General features: G+C 49.3%; 9 protein-coding genes across 9 annotated transcripts; 5 read left to right on the forward strand and 4 right to left on the reverse strand.

Moving 5' to 3' along the window:
• Positions 1–55: 55 nt before the first annotated feature.
• Positions 56–922, reverse strand: N7481_012132 (uncharacterized protein; the record flags this gene model as incomplete). The annotated part of the gene is made up of 1 exon (XM_057271351.1): positions 56–922. The coding sequence occupies one exon, from the start codon at positions 920–922 to the stop codon at positions 56–58; it is 867 nt and encodes a 288-aa protein (XP_057115539.1).
• Positions 923–1,422: 500 nt separating this feature from the next.
• On the forward strand, positions 1,423–2,485 carry pdx1 (uncharacterized protein; the record flags this gene model as incomplete). Its single annotated transcript, XM_057271352.1, has 2 exons — positions 1,423–1,501; positions 1,677–2,485. 2 exons carry the CDS (start codon positions 1,423–1,425, stop codon positions 2,483–2,485), a joined length of 888 nt encoding a protein of 295 aa, XP_057115540.1.
• Positions 2,486–3,560: 1,075 nt separating this feature from the next.
• N7481_012134 (WD40 repeat domain-containing protein) lies at positions 3,561–5,549 on the reverse strand (the record flags this gene model as incomplete). The annotated part of the gene is made up of 4 exons (XM_057271353.1): positions 3,561–4,325; positions 4,380–4,963; positions 5,018–5,145; positions 5,239–5,549. The coding sequence occupies 4 exons, from the start codon at positions 5,547–5,549 to the stop codon at positions 3,561–3,563; spliced, it is 1,788 nt and encodes a 595-aa protein (XP_057115541.1).
• Positions 5,550–7,394: 1,845 nt separating this feature from the next.
• Positions 7,395–9,162, forward strand: N7481_012135 (M18 family aminopeptidase; the record flags this gene model as incomplete). The annotated part of the gene is made up of 6 exons (XM_057271354.1): positions 7,395–7,452; positions 7,514–7,575; positions 7,656–7,757; positions 7,812–7,947; positions 8,004–8,096; positions 8,147–9,162. 6 exons carry the CDS (start codon positions 7,395–7,397, stop codon positions 9,160–9,162), a joined length of 1,467 nt encoding a protein of 488 aa, XP_057115542.1.
• A 271-nt stretch (positions 9,163–9,433) lies between these two features.
• Positions 9,434–10,608, forward strand: N7481_012136 (DSC4 family protein; the record flags this gene model as incomplete). The annotated part of the gene is made up of 2 exons (XM_057271355.1): positions 9,434–9,657; positions 9,810–10,608. The coding sequence occupies 2 exons, from the start codon at positions 9,434–9,436 to the stop codon at positions 10,606–10,608; spliced, it is 1,023 nt and encodes a 340-aa protein (XP_057115543.1).
• A 280-nt stretch (positions 10,609–10,888) lies between these two features.
• On the reverse strand, positions 10,889–11,940 carry N7481_012137 (ATP-dependent Clp protease proteolytic subunit; the record flags this gene model as incomplete). The annotated part of the gene is made up of 5 exons (XM_057271356.1): positions 10,889–11,346; positions 11,409–11,550; positions 11,607–11,632; positions 11,692–11,710; positions 11,773–11,940. 5 exons carry the CDS (start codon positions 11,938–11,940, stop codon positions 10,889–10,891), a joined length of 813 nt encoding a protein of 270 aa, XP_057115544.1.
• A 2,061-nt stretch (positions 11,941–14,001) lies between these two features.
• Positions 14,002–14,268, reverse strand: N7481_012138 (uncharacterized protein; the record flags this gene model as incomplete). The annotated part of the gene is made up of 1 exon (XM_057271357.1): positions 14,002–14,268. One exon carries the CDS (start codon positions 14,266–14,268, stop codon positions 14,002–14,004), a length of 267 nt encoding a protein of 88 aa, XP_057115545.1.
• A 1,838-nt stretch (positions 14,269–16,106) lies between these two features.
• Positions 16,107–18,083, forward strand: N7481_012139 (Amino acid/polyamine transporter I; the record flags this gene model as incomplete). The annotated part of the gene is made up of 9 exons (XM_057271358.1): positions 16,107–16,116; positions 16,255–16,330; positions 16,393–16,583; positions 16,639–16,673; positions 16,721–16,841; positions 16,902–17,245; positions 17,305–17,427; positions 17,496–17,901; positions 17,959–18,083. The coding sequence occupies 9 exons, from the start codon at positions 16,107–16,109 to the stop codon at positions 18,081–18,083; spliced, it is 1,431 nt and encodes a 476-aa protein (XP_057115546.1).
• A 693-nt stretch (positions 18,084–18,776) lies between these two features.
• Positions 18,777–19,443, forward strand: N7481_012140 (uncharacterized protein; the record flags this gene model as incomplete). The annotated part of the gene is made up of 3 exons (XM_057271359.1): positions 18,777–19,009; positions 19,118–19,240; positions 19,314–19,443. The coding sequence occupies 3 exons, from the start codon at positions 18,777–18,779 to the stop codon at positions 19,441–19,443; spliced, it is 486 nt and encodes a 161-aa protein (XP_057115547.1).
• Positions 19,444–19,583: the final 140 nt, after the last annotated feature.

Genomic DNA, 19,583 nt, shown 5'->3' on the forward strand with positions numbered 1-19,583 from the left:
GGCCAGAAACTATGAATATATGCCTTATATGACATCAAATAGAAGCTGACGAAGCTTATTTTTTGCCAGTAAACCGGACGGGGTTACCAAGAGCGTACAAATCGCTCGAAACGTAGCCATTGGAGTCCAGTCGAAAAGTGGCTTTCCGACCCTCAATTTGCATCAAGATGAAGTCTTCACTCGTAAAGACCTGGCGAACAGAAAGGAATATTCTCCACAGACTCCGACTCAACCTTTGGACAGGAGCCTTGAAAAAGCTAGGTGCTCCATCCTCTGATCCGAGTTTCTTGCTCTCGCCTTCGAATCGCTTCGCGGCTTGCTCTGAGACTACCAGACGCTTAGAGATGGAGACTTGGGAAGGCAGTACCTCGATCTGATAGGGCTTGGTGAATGGCATCAGACGGCGAACCTCAAATCGGATGTAGGTATGGCCTTGGGACTTAATAGCCGTGATTTTGCGGATCATATGGCTGGTCCGGGTAAAGAACAAGGTACCCATGACACTCATCGTGACACAGATACCTCCAAACAAAGCCTGTTGCCACATAGGAAGAACTGTCAAGGGATCCCGGAAGACAGCATTGGAGTTATAGACCGCGTAAGCGAAGCAAAATGCGGATAGGCCATAGGCACTCAGGACGTAGCTGCGCTGCGAACGCGCATTGAAAAGCACCACATCACCCTGTCTTGCTACTTTCAATGCCAACTGTCCAATGTTTCCAGCTTTGATCGGTGAAGCTTGGATTGTATTCCGAACGCGGTGCGCTTGTCCGGCAGCTTGCGATGTGGGCTTCGTAGCTTGAGGGGCCTTGGATGCGAATGAACGCCATGAGATCGCATGGACTGTCTGGAAGGAAGGTCTTAACGGAGCTCCGGCGCACCGGTGCCAGAATACACGAAAGGTGGGTGCTCTTGCGGACATGATTATCGCGCGATCTGTATCCACGGCAGGGTTAGCAAGTGCGCGAATAATGCCGACATGGCGTTGCAGTAAATCGGAAAAGACCGGCTCAATCAAGAACAGGAAACCTCAACTAGAATACCATTGGCAAGGAAAGAAAACAATAAGACGTACCCCAAAGCCAAAAACAAATCAGCGGTTGTTCTCCTCGGAAAGCACCGCCAGATCGAAAAAGAGCCCGCGGCAGAAAAATGTTCCCGTCCCGTTCACCGGCCGCCCTCCCAACGCCTTCAACCATCAGACTCCCTCACACCTCATCCTCCAATTCACGCCAGCCTCAGACTATTATACCTTGAATCTACCGCGGATTGACGCGGTGGTGGGCATTTGGTCGATTCTGTCCGTCTCTGCCGGAAAATCAGCTCCCTCAAAGCATTGCGACAGCCCCATAACGCACATCTCCGCCCTAGCATTCATATCCGCATCCGCATCCCCCGACGGAACAACATATCACATACAGAATGGTCGCTCGAATCTCCGCCAGCCAGGTGCCGGCCATGTTCGCCCGCCGTCAGCCTAGAGTGCTACAGACTGCTCGTCGTGAGTTTCCCTTCCCCCGCCCAACAAACAAGCTCGAAAGCTCGAAAGGTCGCGGATGATAGCACCTCCGGACAATATCAGAGCCCCCCCCCCCCCCCAACCCAACCAATTCACCACTCCAAGCCAATTCCACCTTCAGCTCTATCCAAAACTCCATTACTAACCATTCCTCCAGGCCTCCAATCCTCCTCCGCCCCTCAGACCCAGAACCCCGCTTACCCGCTCTACCCCTCCGTCGCCCAACTCCTGCACGAGAAGAGCATCCCCGTCTCCGACGCCTCCAAGATCCCCGCCTCCGGACCCAAGGGCCGCCTGCTGAAGGGTGATGTCCTCGCCTACCTAGGCCAGATCGCAAACGACTACCCGGCCTCGCAAGCCGCGACTCTCGCCAAGCTTCAAGTCCTAGACCTGAGCAACATCAAGATCGCCGCTCCAGCCCCCAAGCCCGTCGCCGCCGAGCCCAAGCAAGAAGAAGTCGTCGCCGCGAAGCCCCTACCTATGGCCTCAGTCGCCATCACCATCTCCCTGGCCGCCGTCCTCTCTGCCCAGCGCAAGCTCCAGGACAGCCTGGGCGTGACGGTCCCTCTGTCCCGCTTCTTAGCCATCGCCACCGACCTGGCAAACGACGACCTCCCCCGCGCGAAGAACTTCAAGCCCTCCGCTGACGAACTCTTCGATGAGATTCTCGGCTCCGAACCCATCCTCTCATCACGCGGTGATTATATCCCCGAGCTGAATGCCTTCGAGGCGTACGAGGCCCGTCGCTCGGAGCCTGTCGTCGAGGATCTCATTGATATTCTCAGCGCCAAGCCTGGCAAGAAGGCCGCTTCTGCTGCCGCCGAGCCTGCCTTTGAAGATGAGGCTGCTGGTGCCGCGAACGTTTTCAGTCTGACTGTTCCCGCTGGTGAGGAGACTCGTGCTAAGGCTTTCCTTGAGCGCATTAAGGCTCTCCTTCAGGTTGAGCCTGCTAGGTTGGTCATTTAAAATCAAGTTTCTGCTTGGATCTCATGTTCTGTTTTTTTTTTTCATCAATCTCTCCACCCACCCCAATTTGCGAGACATCTTTTTCTGGTTGATTGCCCGGCCTGAGGGTTTGGGTCTAAGGCTTTTTGTATTTACTGTAGCATAGATAATTGATTCGGCCTTGGCTTGTTTAACATTCAACTGTGCAATTTGCAAATATGCATGTCAAGATTCATTGTGCTGGTAAAGGTAGTAAGATCCGTGGACTGGATAACGCAAATGGGTTTGGTTTGCCAGTTGATAGTACTGAACATGCTTTGTTCCCCCGGGCAACCTTGGAACTTCAAGATACAGATTGGCGGAGTAGGTGCTACTAGTAGTTCAGGTCGGAATAGAGTTAAGAGTACTAGTACGAGTTTATGTTTCAAAAAAATCTACATTTCAATAAGAAGGGTTCATGATCAGTGCGATTCTATCGAGAATCATGTTTATTTCCCAGCGCGACCACACTAGATGGATGGATACCTGGAGAAACGTTCAACCCCAGGAGAAAAAAGCAAAACGCAATGTCGCCAGACTGGAAAGCAGAAAGAGAGGGGGAAAGAAATCATGTCGTCGTCATCAGAAGAACCCAGAACAAGCCCAGCAATTGCAAATGAAAAGAAAGGAAATGAGCCATCCATGCTAACACGAAACGCCCCGAATATCCGAATGCCGGCGACCCCGTTGAAAAACACCATGAGCGCCGCTGCTTGGACCCGTTGAAAGAAGTTGATAGTTGCGCCGGATCAAAGCCTCCAGAGGCATATAGCAAAAAGCAAAGAAGAACAAAAAAAGGAGGATGAACTTGATAGAACCCAAATCGAAGTCAAATGGGGAGGATTCGTAAGAGGCTTGCCGTTTGAAATATGATAGCAGCCGACGAACCTGAGTATGATGCTGTAGATACCAATGCGTGAAAAGTGAGAAGAGATCCCATTATAAACCATGCAATGAGAATAGCCTCCTTAGCCAAGACCAATGCCAGAGACTATGAAACGCCGAGTTGAATGCAGGTGTGAGAAGTCGTAAATTGATGAGCTTGCTTTGTTCGTATTTACCGGATCGTGCCGAACTCCGCCAGTTTGCTACCAGAGCGTCGATTGTCACGCGTGGCTCGCTTGTCGAAGATCTTCCAGAACCGGAGTGTTTCATCGCCAGCTCCTGTCACGACAGTTTGACCGTCTGGACTCATGGCCAGGTACAGCACGCGGAAGGTGTGGCCAGTCAAAGAGACAATCTGCTCCATGCGCGGGTACTTCCAGATGACAATTTGATTCTGACTGTACCCGTGGGTGCTGATGATCTCGTCTGAGTTCTTGCACCAGGATAGGTTGCAGACTTGGCTACCAGTGTCGACTTCCTTGACCATGGTGCCGGTTTGTGTGTTCCAGAACTTGATGGTGCGGTCTGCAGTACCTCCACCCGAAGCAAGCAAATGATGTTGATGAGGTGACCATGCAATGGCTTTCACGGCTGCGCAATGATCTGAGAACCGATAGAGGGGAGTTTCGTTCAACTTGTCCCACACCATTAACTTATTGTCATTTCCACCGGATGCTAATTGCCCATCTTCTGTGTTCCATTTCAAGCCGCAGACTTCTTGCTTGTGACCAGACAGTCGGCGGAGATACTGGTCTGGGGAACGAACATCGCGGTGATAAATGAGTCGGTCCCGAGATCCTGAGGTGAGAATATGATCATTCCATGCCAAAGCACCGACACGGTTGGTGTGCCCGATCATTGTTCGAAGTCGTCTGCAATGCTCTGCGTCCCAAATTTGAACCAGGCCTTTTCCAGTACCAATTGCAAGATGAGTGCCCTGTAATTTGTTAGCTTCGAGGCTCGTCCTTGCTTTTCGTAGTGTCAGACTCACCCGCTGAATCCAGCTCACACTAGTGACTGTGTCATCCTTCAATTCGCACAGCTTGGTCACGCGGCCTGACTGGGAGTTCCACATATAGACCGAATTGGCCAAGCCAACGCCAAGAACATTGCTGCTGCCCCAATCGACCAAATTAAGGTAGAAGTCGTCTTGTAGATCAGGAGCATCAAGGACCTTGTAAGGCACCTTGTTGACATAGCGGGGCTGCTTGCGCGGGGTTTCAAGAATCCTTTGGCTATCATATCGAATGGGAGATAGACTGTATAGTTCTGACCGCGCATTCAGATTTGGGGCATGAGCGCTCCTAGGGGTTTTTGAGGGAGTCGGATGGCCCGAGCCTGGTCGAGTGGGACCATAGTTGAAGAGGTTCTTGTGTGGGGTAGATGGGGTGATGCTGGCAGGTGGAAGGTTGGAAATGTGCGAAGGAGGTGTATGTGACCGGGTCTTGTCAATGATGCCATTTGCAAAGCCCATTAATGGATCTGGCGAGCCCAAAGTGACGTCCGCTTGGGGAACAGTGTTTCCGAATAGTTCACTCCGCAAAACACGAGAGAAGGTCCGATTCGCTTCCTCCGCTGTACAATGCTGGTTAGCCATTTTTCTATCCAATGCCATGAGAAGGGACGAACTTTTTTGGAAATGAAGCTCCGAGTGGGGTGCCCGTCGCTTGGATTTAGATGGTGTTGTAGGACAGCCATCCTCGCCGAGCAGGTTGTACGTCGCCTGCAAATCCTGGCCGTCGCGATTTGGAATGAAACTGAATGCGGGTTAGTTTGAGTTGATGCCCACCTAGCGAGGTCATTCAGGGAGCGCCTGCAGGCACCCTTCATCCCGAACATTGATAACATACCGATCTCCATACACACGTTGCCGCTTTCGGCAAGGGCTAGTACCCGGGGTTCTCTCTCTTTGGCGGCCGGCCTGGTCATAATCCTTCAGCGCCTTGGCCAGCGCTGAGGCATCGATAGGTTCCGACCCCTCTGGCGCTTTTGATCGGTTGACATTGTTATCGGGGTAAATGATAGTCCTCTTTGTGGGCATACTCGGCGGAGTTTTCGATCCAGGCGGGGAAACAAAACTGGCGGCTTGCGATCGGGTATTGGCCCTGGTCGATATTCCACTCTTTACGCCCGTCTCTGTATCCTGAGGTTGATCCCCCATGTTGGTTGCTGGTGCTCAGGCCCAGAAGCAGATTGCGCTGGTTTGACGGATGGTATCGGAATTTTCATGCGAACAGATCAGGAAAACGATGATATGGGAGAAGCAAATTGGTAGTTGCGTGGGAATGTCGGGGGTATTTGAAGGCAGGTAGGTGATGTGTTGACGGTAAGAGAGAGAGAGAGAGAGAGAGATGTGTTTGTGGCGCTTCGACAGTGGTGACCTACTGCTTTGACCGGACCCGTCCAAGCCAAGAGGGCGGACACCACAGTGAATTAACGGAACAAAGAGAATAGCATTCAAAGGAATGGTAGACAAAGGGCAGTGTTGAAGGGATGCTATTCCGACCTCAAGCTGGCTGGCCCTTCCCTTCCAAGGGTTCCCTTGAAGTCACGCGTCGGTTACGCTATGCCTGATTGGGATGCCCCTAGGGGCAGTCACTGTGGAAACACACCACACCTTACACATTTACTATATAGTTACAGCATACTGTAGTATAGATACTCTACTCATTAGTTACAAAGTCCTTCATGTGTTAGACATGATGGTTTACTAGTATCTGTGATCTTTGTGTCTTCTTTCACTAGCATCAGTCACACTGAATCACGTCTTTGTTATGATTCCGCGCCACCATCACTCTGTCTCAGTGTTTATGCACAGGGACGCGACCAGCTCATGCGAGGTCCAACCAAAGCCACTGCGAACAACTGGTGGGGGGGGGGGAGCCATTTAACCCTGTTCAGACATGGGACTCCAGTGCGACCGTACTAGTACGCGACTCAGCGCGTCGCGTGGGAGTGTGCCGAGCTCGGGCCAGCCAGGGCCAGGGCCATAGCAACCACACTGCCAATCATTTCAGCCCGGAGAATTTGCACCAGTCCAGCTCCCCCGCTTTGAGATCGGATCCTCTATGGAGTATTCTTCTGGTTGAATTAGATTGATCTTGTCACTAAATCTCCACTTTGTGCTTATCTTAGCACCTCGCCATTCTGTCAAATTTACAGGATGACTGAAAATACCCTGCTAGGGTAGTAGGTGTGTTGACTACTAGTATAGAGTATTGTTGAACTAGATTCAACATTGTATCCAAGGAGGTACTATATTGACTCCCACTAGTACCGCCACACTACTAATAGTAGTAATAATAGCAGCAACTTGAATGGGTATTTAGGTCTACATTCAAGTTGCTTGAGAAAGGAAGAATAGACTCAGGGTGAAGAGGACTTACTAAGTTGAAGAACCTTGGAAACTACGACTTCGGGAGTCAATGTCAATTCCCACCTGGACATTGCCTAGTACTATGTAGTAGTAAATGTAGTACTAGTTCGTACTACCTATATAGTATCACACCCGTGGACCCCAGGCCAGCCTCATGCTTGACATAATCAAGTTCAAGCCCTGGAGTTGACGTTCAAGTTATCCATTTACAATTTGTGGAATCCATTATATATTTCAATATGTCCCAAGGGTACTAACTAGTTACTAGTAGTAATATTAGAAACGAATTGCTATTGGTGTGTCTTTCTAATTGATGAGTCTGTCTGACAAGGCGAGCAATGCCGAGCATTATCCAAAAACAGTATTGCGACCCAGCGCAACTCCGAGTATGACAATCATATTAAATAAATTTCAAGTTGAACAAAAGAATTGTTGCAAGCCATAAAATGCCAAGCATCCCACAAAGCGGGTCAGACCGATATGGCTCTTGCTTGGGGTTGCTGGTAATGCGGAGAGTCACCGCCCAAGAGCATCTCCGCCCGAAGACCTTCAAGACACTCTTTAATTGCGATGCCCCTCAAACCCTCCTCCAGTCTAGGCAGAATCTGCACATCGCGCGTCTACTCCACCATGGTCTCCAAGCAGCCCGCCAGGGATTTCCTGGACTTTGTCAACGCATCCCCTACACGTATGCACTCCTATCGACTCAAATCCCCGAAGCACTGGCATGCAAACCTGACCAAATTTAGCCTTCCACGCGGTCAAATCCGCCAAGGACCTTCTGGCCCAAGCCGGGTTCCAGGAAATCAAGGTACCTACTCCATCATTACACAGGGGAGCCCCGGCTCCCCGCAATCTTAAACTTCAAGCTGATCCTCATGGTCTCCACAGGAAAAAGACTCTTGGGCCAAGACATGCCAGCCCGGAGGCAAGTATTATCTTACTCGCAACACCACCACTCTCGTTGCTTTCGCAATTGGACAGCAATGGAAGGTTTGTATTCACCCTCAATGACCCCTGGAACATACTCCGACTGACATACAATAGCCCGGCAACTCCATCTCCATGATCGGTGCTCACACTGACTCCCCCGTCCTGCGGGTCAAGCCCGTCAGCAATAAGCGGGGCGAGGGCTTCGTTCAGGTCGGTGTTGAGTGCTATGGTGGTGGTATCTGGCACACCTGTAAGTCCCAACACCCAGTTGTGGCCTCTCGACCATCGCTAATGTGAATATCTTAGGGTTTGACCGTGACCTCGGCGTGGCCGGCCGGGTGATGACCCGTGCTAAGGACGGTTCGATCGTGCAGAAGCTGGTCAAGGTTGACCGTCCCAGTAAGTATCGCACTGGTCGCTACTTCTTGAATGCCAAACTGACCCTCTAGTTCTGCGCATTCCAACTTTGGCCATCCACCTGGACCGCCAGGAGAATTTCTCCTTCAACAAGGAGACTCAATTGTTCCCCATCGCCGGCCTGGTTGCCGCTGAGCTTAACAGAACCCCCGAATCCACACCCAATGGCAAGTCAAATGAAAACGAAGAGGACGACTACACCCCTCTGAAGTCCATGACTGAGCGTCATCATCCCTACTTCGTCGACTTGATCGCCGAGGAAGCTGGTGTCAAGGCTGAGGATATCCTGGACTTTGAGATGATTCTTTTTGATACCCAGAAGTCCTGCCTCGGTGGTCTGCTCGAGGAGTTCATCTTCTCACCCCGTTTGGACAACCTTAACAGCACATACTGCGCCACCGTCAGTTTGATTGATTCTGTTGCCGACTCCTCTGCGCTGGCCGACGAATCCGCCATCCGTCTGATCGCCCTCTTCGACCACGAGGAGATCGGTAGCCGTACTGCGCAGGGTGCGGACTCTAACATTCTTCCATCCATCATCCGCCGTCTGTCTGTTCTCCCATCTTCATCATCATCAGATGTAGACCTTGCCACCGCCTACGAACAGACTCTTTCCACCTCATTCCTTGTCTCTGCTGACATGGCCCACTCGGTCAACCCCAACTATGCCGCCAAGTACGAGGCCGACCACAAGCCCGAAATGAACAAGGGTCCCGTCATTAAGATCAACGCCAACGCTCGCTATGCTACCAACTCTCCTGGTATCGTTCTGCTGCAAGAGATTGCTCGCAAACACGCCCAGAAGATTGGCGAGCACATCCCTCTGCAGCTGTTTGTCGTTCGTAACGACTCTAGCTGCGGTAGTACCATCGGCCCCATGCTGTCTGCAGCTCTTGGGGCCCGCACACTGGATCTTGGTAACCCCCAACTGAGTATGCACAGTTGCCGTGAGACCGGAGGTACCTACGATGTCGCGCACGCGATCCGCCTCTTCACTGGATTCTTCGAGCACTACTCGGAGCTGTCGAAGAACATTCTAGTGGATTAAATGATATACACCTAGGGAGGAATAATGTATTTCAAACAAATCGAAATCGATAGAATGAATGCACATTGGAATGTACCTGAAATAGCTATGAACAGTCATGACCAAACTCTAGATAGTCGGCGCGCCCCCCCCCCGGAATGTATAGATCCAGAGCACGTGTTCGGCCCGACATCATTCCGCCTCCTCAACTCCACCCGCAGCTTATCGCTAACTATCACCATCCCCGACCAAGCTGGACCATTGCCGGGTGTCCACGCTCCCATGACCCTCTATGACCGACGTCGATGCCTTTCGAGATGCGGAGTACATCGCTGACGTGTCCGGTATCTCCCTCGAGGGTGACGACTCGGGGGCGCCGGGACCACTGCCAGTCAGCGGCCAGAAGAGCCGCGTGAAGAAGCTCCAGTCCGCAGCGAAAGTCGCCTTCATCGACCGGCTCCTTCGAGACCTCGATATTCTCATATACTGTCAATTATCCGCCTTATACTACATGGAGTGAGTGATCCGCCTGCCACATTCGCGTTTTCAACCTCTTCGTTCCCCCCTCCCCCTTTGACTCCGCACTTAACCCCATCTTATGATCTGGGGTAAAGTTGCTCTCTAAAATCAAATCAAAAACAAAACTAACATCCCCACCCCCTCTTTAGTTGCTCTTTAATCCTATTTGCGCTTCGTGCCATAGTCGAACTTATCTTCTTCTCGCCAAAAGCCCCACCCTTCGATCCAACGCGCAACCAACCCTTCGTCGGCGCAATAATCGCAAGCAACCTCTTCTGCATGATCTTCCACGCCCTCGTAATCAACCCCCAAGCCAGTGAAGAAACACGCGGCTATCTCCACGGCGGTTTATTCATCGACTTCATTGGCCAAACCCCCGTCCCAGCCCTACGACTCATCTCCTTCGACATACTAATCTTCCTCATCGATTTTATCATGCTGGCCCTGATAATCGAGCGAGTGAAGACGGCAGGGCCAACCAACACACCCACAACGAACACAGAACAAACCACTACTACAAGTCCAGACTCCAATGCCGCCCAACCTACTGCCCAAGACCACGATGCGGAGGAGCGGGGCATGATGCGGGGAACAGACGATACTGAGACGGAGGAATCGGGATCGGAATCAAATACACCAACCCCTCCGCCCGTCACGGAAATAGACGACGATGTAAACGATGAACGAACAACGCTCCTCGCAGAACCAGGCGAAAGTGACGCGGTGTATACGCGCGACGGCCACCCGCTCGATACCTTCTCCGCAGGACAGGCCGTGGTTGTGGATATGGGCTTTTTGGGCACAATACGAGATCAATGGAAGCATTCGGCGACTACGCAGCGCTCGTCAGCGGGATACGTTCCGTCACCGGAGACTGCGACGTTCTTGCGGCAGCGGTTTGGTCTGCAGGTTGGGATTGATGGACGAATTGCGCGAGTGGACCGATAGATTGGTGATATCTACCCATCCATACTTTACCCACCATTGCTGTGATTTCCAGATACCTTGTATTTTAACTAAACTATATAAATCTCATCTAGCGATGATAATTGCTTGCATTCCAAGAGGTAGGTGCCTTCACCAAGGCCTAAACGTACTCGTAATGGAGATGAGATCCTGGATGAATATCTAGTCATAACAATGGATATAATACAACCCACACACCATCTCAACCTCCCCAGCAAAATTACTCAAACTACACGGAAGCTCCCAAGGCCCATTGAACTCGTCACTCCTTCTTCTCTCCCTCTCCCCCTCCCTCCCCATCAATCTTGACCCTCCGATCAAGAATCTCATCCACAATCCCACGCTCCAACGCCTCAGGCGCCCCCATAAAATAATCTCTTTCCATAAGCTTCTCAATCTCATCCAGACTAAGCTTGTTTTTCCCCGTAAGATGACGCTGATAAATCTGATTAAGCTGTTCGCGCACGCGCAAGATTTCCTTCGCATGGATCGCGATGTCGGTCGCTTGTCCGAAATACCCTCCTGACGGTTGATGGATCATTATCGAGCTGTGTGGGAGACAGTATCTTTTTCCAGGGTGGCCGCCGCAGAGGAGGAGCGAGCCCATTGAGGCGGCTTGGCCGACGCAGATTGTGCTTACTGGTGAGGCGATGTAGGTCATTGTGTCGTAGATTGCGAGTCCTGTGGTGGTGCAAGGTTGGTTAGTGGGCGGGTTGGATACTGGGATTGGTTGGGATGAAAGCGTGGTCGAGGCAGGAGAGGTGAGGAGGGTGGCTACTAACCTGCTGTTACTGAACCACCGGGCGAGTTGATGTATAGGTGGATGGGTTTCTGGGGGTTGTCGGCTTCCAGGAAGAGGAGTTGGGCGACGATGGAGGCGGACATGGATTCGTCGACTTCGCCGTTCAAACAGATGATACGTTCCTAGTTTTGTTAGTCACTTGTGTACCCCCAGCGTGCATGGTGTATGTTTTTCATACCTTGAGCAACCTGGAAAAGATGTCGTCTGAATAGAGTGAAGCGGTTAGTCGCGCGACCTTGAGCAATGCGCATTGCGGTACATACATGTGTGCCAGCCACCTCCCTGTTCATGAAGTTAGTGAGGTTGTTATGCGGGCGGGTGGGCGATCCGAGGAATCAACGTACAACAGTCTCAGTCACGAATGGCGTCGGTGTCCAGCCCCGCGGAGGTGTGCGGTCGAAGGAGGGAGCGGAGATTGAAAAGCATCGAGAGGCAGTGGCTGGCCGGAAGGATGGAATAGAGGCGCGGGGAATGGAGCGTGCCAGACGCTGAAGTGAAGTTGTCGGGCGCATTGTTAGGACCGCAGACGCAGGGGTATTGAGGGTAGGTGGTGCGTTTGGGGTTGGGGTCGGAGCTGGAGTTGGAGATGGAGATGCAAAGGGCAGGGAAAGGCAGCCTCGGAGGGCGGTGCGGAGCTGCGATAAGATAGCGGGGACCCTAACCCTATTGGGGTAGCTAACTATGTTAACTAGTACCGGGGCAATTTTCTTGAGCAGTCTGTTTAGACTCCCAATTACACAATTTCTCTATCCTTTCTTTATTCATCTTCAAGCCCCCGATTGCATATAAAAACAGGAAAAAAAAGCAATTCTACTTTTGCTCTGATCAGAATGCCTTTGCGCCAGCGCTTTAACATCATGCGTCATCCTAGGATCTACTCAGGTCGCTCCTGCCGATTGTTCAACACGTTATGGATACAAGCAGTTTGCACTTTCCCCAAAAGGCTCTTTGTTGATCTTTCCAAATAAACAGCAAGTGCAAACATTACCACTACTAGTACTATTACTATTACTAGTGGTAAATAAGACATCCCCCTTCCATTTCGTAGCTCTCCTCAACCTTCTCCTCTCCACTCTACTCTACCCGTTATAGTGAGATACTTTTATCTTCTAATTATTCTCAATCTGCAACAAACGTCATGTCTACTACTTCACTCGCTCTAGCAAAGCACCCGACGGCAAATGAGCCGTACTTATTTTCAAGTATCCTGATCCTGACATACCCAATCTCAAAGCCCGAGAGCCAAGTACTGACGAGATCAAAAATCTAGGTAAACAGAAGAACTTTCCCAATGGGCCATCGGCAGACTTATATTGCCTCTGTCTAACAAGTGCCTTCAAATACGGAGTTCGGACAAACTACAACGAAACCATCTTCGTGCGCCAGGTCATAAACGGAAACGGAGACTGGGTGTTGCAGTACTCATCCGTCATCATGTCGAACGATCTCTGTGACTTGAAAGCCAAAGGACGTGGAGAACTTCTAGCAAATCGTCGCAAGCCAGGTGATCTTGACCACCAATGACTTCTAGGTTGGGTGCCAGAACCGCTTTTCTTTTCAACCATGTCGGCCTATACTTAGTGAGTGTTGTGGGGGGGCGTTTGCAGATCCATACGCCAGCAGTGAGCCCATTGCGGGCTGCTACTCTCCATGGAACCAGAATGGGAGAGACCAAGATCACCCTTGATAAGCCCTACACGCAAATGCAAGACCCCGGAGATCTGTAATGATAACAATCGCTGTGTCGTTACAGATGCTATGGCTTAGGAGGAACGAATCAGTCCAGAAAGCCCGCCAGCAAGTCACTCGGTTTGGTCCGGTTAAAGAGCCTACATAGTCGAGGTCTCACGACCGCCCTTGTGAGCTTTTTTGTCCTATTCTCGTAAGGTCCTGGGATGGACAAAACACAGCCACAGCGAAAGAGATCCTCAAATTGTGGTGCGATATCAGGAGACTCCGATGTATTTGCAATGTATTTCAGGCTAAGCCTACGTGAAAAAACAATTAAAGCATCCCTTTCTTTCCAAGTCTTAAGATACTATCTCATGCCCGCGACTGGAGAAAAACCTGCAGGGGGGGCGGTAGGCACAGCAGCAACCCATTCTCTCCGTAGAGGTAATTCCGCTTCAACGCTAGCGTCTAAAAAGGAAATGCCATATGGCTTGATGTAATAAACCTTTAGTATCTGGGTAACTGAAAGAAAGAGCTCCAGGTGTGCAAAGCTAGGTTGTACAACTTTTGTTAGCTTGGAATTCAATTGCTTGGAAAGGGGGAAATAAGGATCTAGTACTCACTGGACTCCGACACATGTGCTAGGGCCCTTTGAAAAAGGTATGTAGTATTCGTTCCTCCGAGAAGTGGCGTTATCCTCTTCATTCGACAGCCAGCGACTTGGCCGATATTTTTGTGGTTCTGGAAAGGCGGTCTCGTCGTGTAGATACCAGATCGGCGAGCTAGAGATCATGACCTGTCGTCGGTTAGCTCGGAGGCCTAGACTTAGGTCTCCTTTGAAAAGTCTTACTCCTTCTGCTACATGTTTCCCATCCAGTAGAGAGCCTCCTTTTGGAACAATCCTAGGTAGCATGGCAGCAGCGGCTCCAGTCCATCTGACCCCCCTCTCTGACACATGCAACCAACAGCGGAAGAGACTCGAGTGCCGCCATATCTGTGGGCCAGTTGGCTATTTCTAGTTCCGAAATAAGCCCATCTTGTAGATCTTTACTGAGGGAAAGAGCCCAAAGGATATGTGCAAGCGTAGCGGAAGTGGTATCCGTTCCAGGACCCAGCATCTCTTTAGCCTCAGACAAGGCAGACTGTGTTGAAAGCCTCGACCCGGCCATTGCTGCGAGGAATGAGGTTCCTGTCCCCTTTTCGAAGTCAAGTGATCCTTTTAACTGATTTTCTGCCCACTGGAAGACGTCTCAACAACCGGAAGTATACAGTAGGTACTAGTAGCGAGATCAATAGACTTACCTCTTCAAACCATCTGTTCGTTGCAACCAAAGATATGTCAATTCCAGTGATATCATAGATTTTGTCAGATAATAAATAGTATAAATGCATTACGAAAGGAAATTTGGTATACTAGAGTGGCAAAGGCGGAATAGAAAAATCAGCATGTACTCTTATCACTTCATCAGCTGGTATACATACAAGCGGCATTTTTGATGACTTCAAGTCATTTTCCTTGATGATATTTAACTCTATTCCTGACTTCAATGAATCTATTGCTCCGATGGCGCTTCCAAATGCGAATCTCGCTTGAAGTTTCCAGATCAGCTAACCATCATAGCTCAAGAAATTGAATTACTCACACACAATATCAGCCTCGAGAGCCCGGCAGGTAGGTACAAGGTCGATGGGCCCTTCATGAATCAGACCTGAGAGCAGGCTCTCGAAATTGGAGATCTGATCTAGCATCATCGGAATCAAAGCTGGAACCCGACTGCGGTTGAAAAGCACACCCATATGTCTACGCCTCTGTGCGTGTTCTTTGGGATCACTATGATAATAGAGTCAGAATGCATTGTAAAAAAAACTATATTTTGATACCCACGTAATCGAGAACAGCGCTGGGTGCCCATCTTGTACGAATTGGCCATAGACTCGATTGTCCTTGGCAAAAGCACTACCCGGTGCGTGGACTTTCTTATAGATATCTAGAGAGTAAAATGATAATTCATTCGGACCAATTCGCACCAAAGGTCCTGCATAGAAATCTTAACTTTAATATCATGATCATGATGTTCCAATGTTCGTATCATACTTACCGAGCCTTTTGTGGAGTTTCGGGAGTTCCAATGTCAGCCTCCCACGGTATTCTAGCGGGAACTCCCACAGAAACCGTGAAATTGGAGCCAGCAGACCAGCATTAGGTATATGCGACAATGACGAAAAAAAGTATTCATAAATGCCCTATTTCTATCAGCAAGGGCTATGACTGGAAATCCAGTTTTCCTTACCTTGATGAATACGGAGCAGGCAACAAGGAGTGTACTCCAGGCCCAAAATGCCAACATTTTGTGATAATTCACACACGCAATGAAAGATCGAGTTAAATCCCCTATTTTAAATGCTTCCAGAGGCTCCCCATCGCTTGTACCTACCTAATGCTATTTAATCTGATAGGCTTGGCCGGAGAGAAGTTTGTTTAGCTATCAGGTAATTTTTGCCATAATAACGCAACCCCGTCGGGAAGTGGCATAATACTTCACCACACAAGCGAAACCTTCGCAGACACTAAACCACAAATCAGGAATTCCAAGCGAAAACTACCTTAAACTAGTATAGTAGCACGTTGCACCATCTAGGCGCTTATTTCGTCACGGTAAGTTTGACTCTTTTCTCTTTCTCGAGGTGTCCGCGGGACCCGTGGACGGACAGTAGTACTTCTTCTGGAAGCGTTCGAATTGCTTATTAGCTCAACGATTTCCCCGGGGCCGTTTTAGTTTCCTGAGAATTTTGTCTTGGATCCAGTTAGATATCTGTGTTGGTAGGCCATGGCGGATGTCAAAGAACCTGAAGTATCTTCCTCTTTGGAGGATAATAACAACGACGAGTCTACTTTGGTGAGGAAGTTCAAATCAACTGATCTTTGTGAATGATCTAACCAGTCTACCCAATTACTTGCAGGAGCGCCTAGGGTATAAACAAGTTCGTTGAAAATCTACATCTCAAAATGACTTGCGGTGAACTCGGTCCTAACGACTAGGTTGGTCTAGGTACTTCATCGCAGCTATTCCTTATTTGAGAATTTTTCGACCTCATTTGGTATAAGGGCTTTTACTTCTGGCCTAATCCTTTCATATCACTAACAATACTACTAGCTGCTCTATATTTCGTTGGCGGGGTGCGAGTGACATTTTCCACTGGGATCGCAGCCGGAGGTCCTCTAGCCTACTGGTAATTTTCGACAATCCTGCTCAAGATACATTCAACTTTCAATAATTTTAATAACTCTATAGGACAAGTTACATTGTGACTTGTGTATTCACATTCATCACTGCAGCTGTCATTGCTGAAGCATGCTCGGCTTCCCCAACCTCTGGTTCAATTTATCTCTGGGCCGCAGAAGCTGGCGGTAAAAGATTCGGACGCTTTTTTGGCTTCGTCGTTGCTTGGTGGAGCACGACAGCCTGGACGACATTCTGTGCCAGTATGTGATTGAAGGTTCTGTATTATGAAGACAAGATATTCACATTTTCACATAGGCAACACCCAATCGGCCGTGAACTATATGCTTTCGGTAAAACCTCCGAAATCAATCATTGAGCCTTTTCTGACCAGAAATAGGAACTAAGTGTTTTCAATGTTGATTTCCCGACCGACTCATCCAGCGTCAAGTTTCGCGCAGTCCAATGGATATGTACCGAGGTACTCCTTGCTTTGGCGGCATTAATGAACCTTGCCTCCCGTACGCTCCCAGTCAAAGTCATACATTTCAAGTAACAGCTACTAACTAAAACAATATTAGCACGAGTCTTTAAGTATATATTCTGGTTTTCTACCGGTGCCGTTTTTCTGGATTTTATTCTGAATGTTATATGGCTTCCTGTTGGGGCGCATAACACTTACGGCCTGAGAACTGCACATGAAGCATTTATGACAACCTACAACGGCACCGGAGCACCGGCTGGTTGGAACTGGTGCCTTTCATATCTTGCAACGGCAGGTATTTTGATTGGATTCGATGCTTCCGGTCACGTTGCAGAAGAAACAAAAAATGCGTCCGTCAATGCGGCGAAGGGTATCTTTTGGAGTACGGTAGTTAGTGGTGTGCTTGGATTCAGTGCAGTGATACTGTTCTTGTTTACTTCTGTGAGTCAGAGGCAATGATATTGCTAGTTGCCTATCATACCTGCTAATTCAAAATCTAGCCTCCGATTGACGTTCTCTTTTCCTACGATGCGCCCCAGCCTTTTGTCCCCTTGTATGCCGCGGTTCTCGGCCGCGGGGGACATATTGTTATGAATGTCCTTTCGGTCGTCGCACTGTGGCTTGTGAGAAACTACCAACTCTTGTTAACATGAGTTCCCATTATATGTATGGCATGCTAATTATGAGGTAGAATACGGCGATCGCAGTTACTGCCGCCTCTCGACTGGTCTTCGCTGTTGCCCGCGACGGTGTTCTCCCTGCATCTGGATGGGTATCTCGAGTGTCAGCAGAAGGCCAACCTAAAAACGCCGTTTTTGTAGTCTGGGGTGTCGCTGCTGTCATTACTTGCACCATTTTGCCTTCTGCCGTCGCGTTCACCTCCTTGGTGTCGGCAGCAGGTGTTCCATCTGCCGCAGCTTACGGGCTGATTAGCCTGGGTCGATTATTTTTGACTCCAAATGAGCCACTTGACGCGAAATGGTCACTTGGGCGATTGAGTAAGCCTTTCCAAGTCATCTCTGTTTTTTGGAATGGCTGGGTGGTTGCTGTTCTCTTCTCGCCGTACTCATTTCCCGTGGAGGCGTCTACTTTGAATTGTAAGTATTTTTTCTCAAACTCGGAAATATGCTGGAGGTGCTAACATTGTGGTACAGATGCGCCCATAATTTTGGGAATTGTGACAATCTTCGCAATTGTGTCATGGTTTGCCACACCTGCCGACGCGTGGGTTCCAAAGGGACGCCTGGCGAACTCTGCGGATATAGATCACGCCGAATAGGTGCTACACGATGTAAAATCGAAAGGCGTAGAATCTAGATCAGTTTATCGCGCGGGGAAAGTTTGGATAGAGATGAGGAGGAATACGTCCGCATGATTATTCGCGGTGATATGTTATGTGCAGCATTATCAGGTTCTGGTTAGGCCAATGGAAGCCGGATGGTTCTTATTTCCTGGAGCTTCAATGATAAAAAAACACGCAACAACATATTCGAATTCAATGCCCAGGCTATACCATAGGAGGATATTCAGCGCCTGTTCAATTTAAGATACACCGGAATGCCTGCCTTAACAAGGATCTTTGCCGAGCTGATATTCAAATCCAGTTACCGTCATAATAGTTCAACAAATAGACCCGGAAAGCTTATACCCAATGGAGGCCATGGAGCAAGAAAATGTCATGATGACGATAATGACATTAATATTACATTAAATGCCTAGGTATACCGGGGCTTTTCTAAGGCTATATAACACTAGATCTAACTCAACCTTATTAACCGCCGGATGTATATTTAGTTCATTTCCACCCCGGAGAATTTATCTCTTCGCTGCTATCTTTAAACAGGTTAGTGAATCACATTAGGAGGGAACCCCGCTCATGGAATGAAAATCTCTGAAGCAAGCTCGGACGCGATAAATACGGGCCTTCAGTCCAACTCCATCTTCACCCATCTTTGAAATTGACACCAGAGTGATGTTTGGGCTTCGTGCGGCTGCGATCTTGCTAGGCATTCTGCCACACTTATATGCGACGGCACTAGCAGAACCCGGACAGAAAGAATTCCCCGAAATGAGCAAACGATCCGTTGTCTGTCTCAAGGTCGGTACCACTGCTGTGGCAACTTGGACAAACAGTGTCGGCCAGACATGCTCGTTTACTGGACTGGTTGGCAGCAACTACGGCATAAACATTGTTAATGAGGGAGAGTATGTATTTCCCTCCGTCTTTAACGGAGCAAAACCACATTGAAAGCGTAAAATTGAAGCGTCAAGACCAGCTTCAATAGAAGTAGCTAACAATAATTCTACCGACAGCTACTCTTGTAATGGCCGCTGCGGTGCAGGATGCAATGGGGCTGCAGTTGGAAATGCATATACACAGGACTGCTTTTCGCATGACATCTGCTCCTACTTTGAGAATGCCAGTGGGGCATCAAGGTGAGGACAGAATTACCCACAAAATATATGTTGAGTGTTATGAATGTTTGCTGATTGCCTGGCGCTTTCGCAGTGACCCCAACTGTGGTGCAGCCTATGATGCCGCCATAGACGATACAATGTTTGGTGTTACGTCTGGTTGCTCTCAGAAAAATCCAATTGAACAGGTTAAGAAGCCTACTACGAGCCCTATTTGCCAGTAGGGATGAGAGTGTACTAGTTGATAGTAATTTGAAGGTCTTTGCACAGACTATTCAACATTATGGAGCAGGAGTAGCATAAGTCAAAACTTGAAAAGCTGATAACCTCTCTACGCCAATTACATCAAAGCGCTGTCTCTAGT

Source organism: Penicillium waksmanii (genome assembly GCF_028829765.1).
Source record: "Penicillium waksmanii strain IBT 27052 chromosome Unknown utg000010l:1.0-3698451.0:1.0-3701458.0, whole genome shotgun sequence".
Taxonomy (NCBI): Eukaryota; Fungi; Ascomycota; class Eurotiomycetes; order Eurotiales; family Aspergillaceae; genus Penicillium; species Penicillium waksmanii.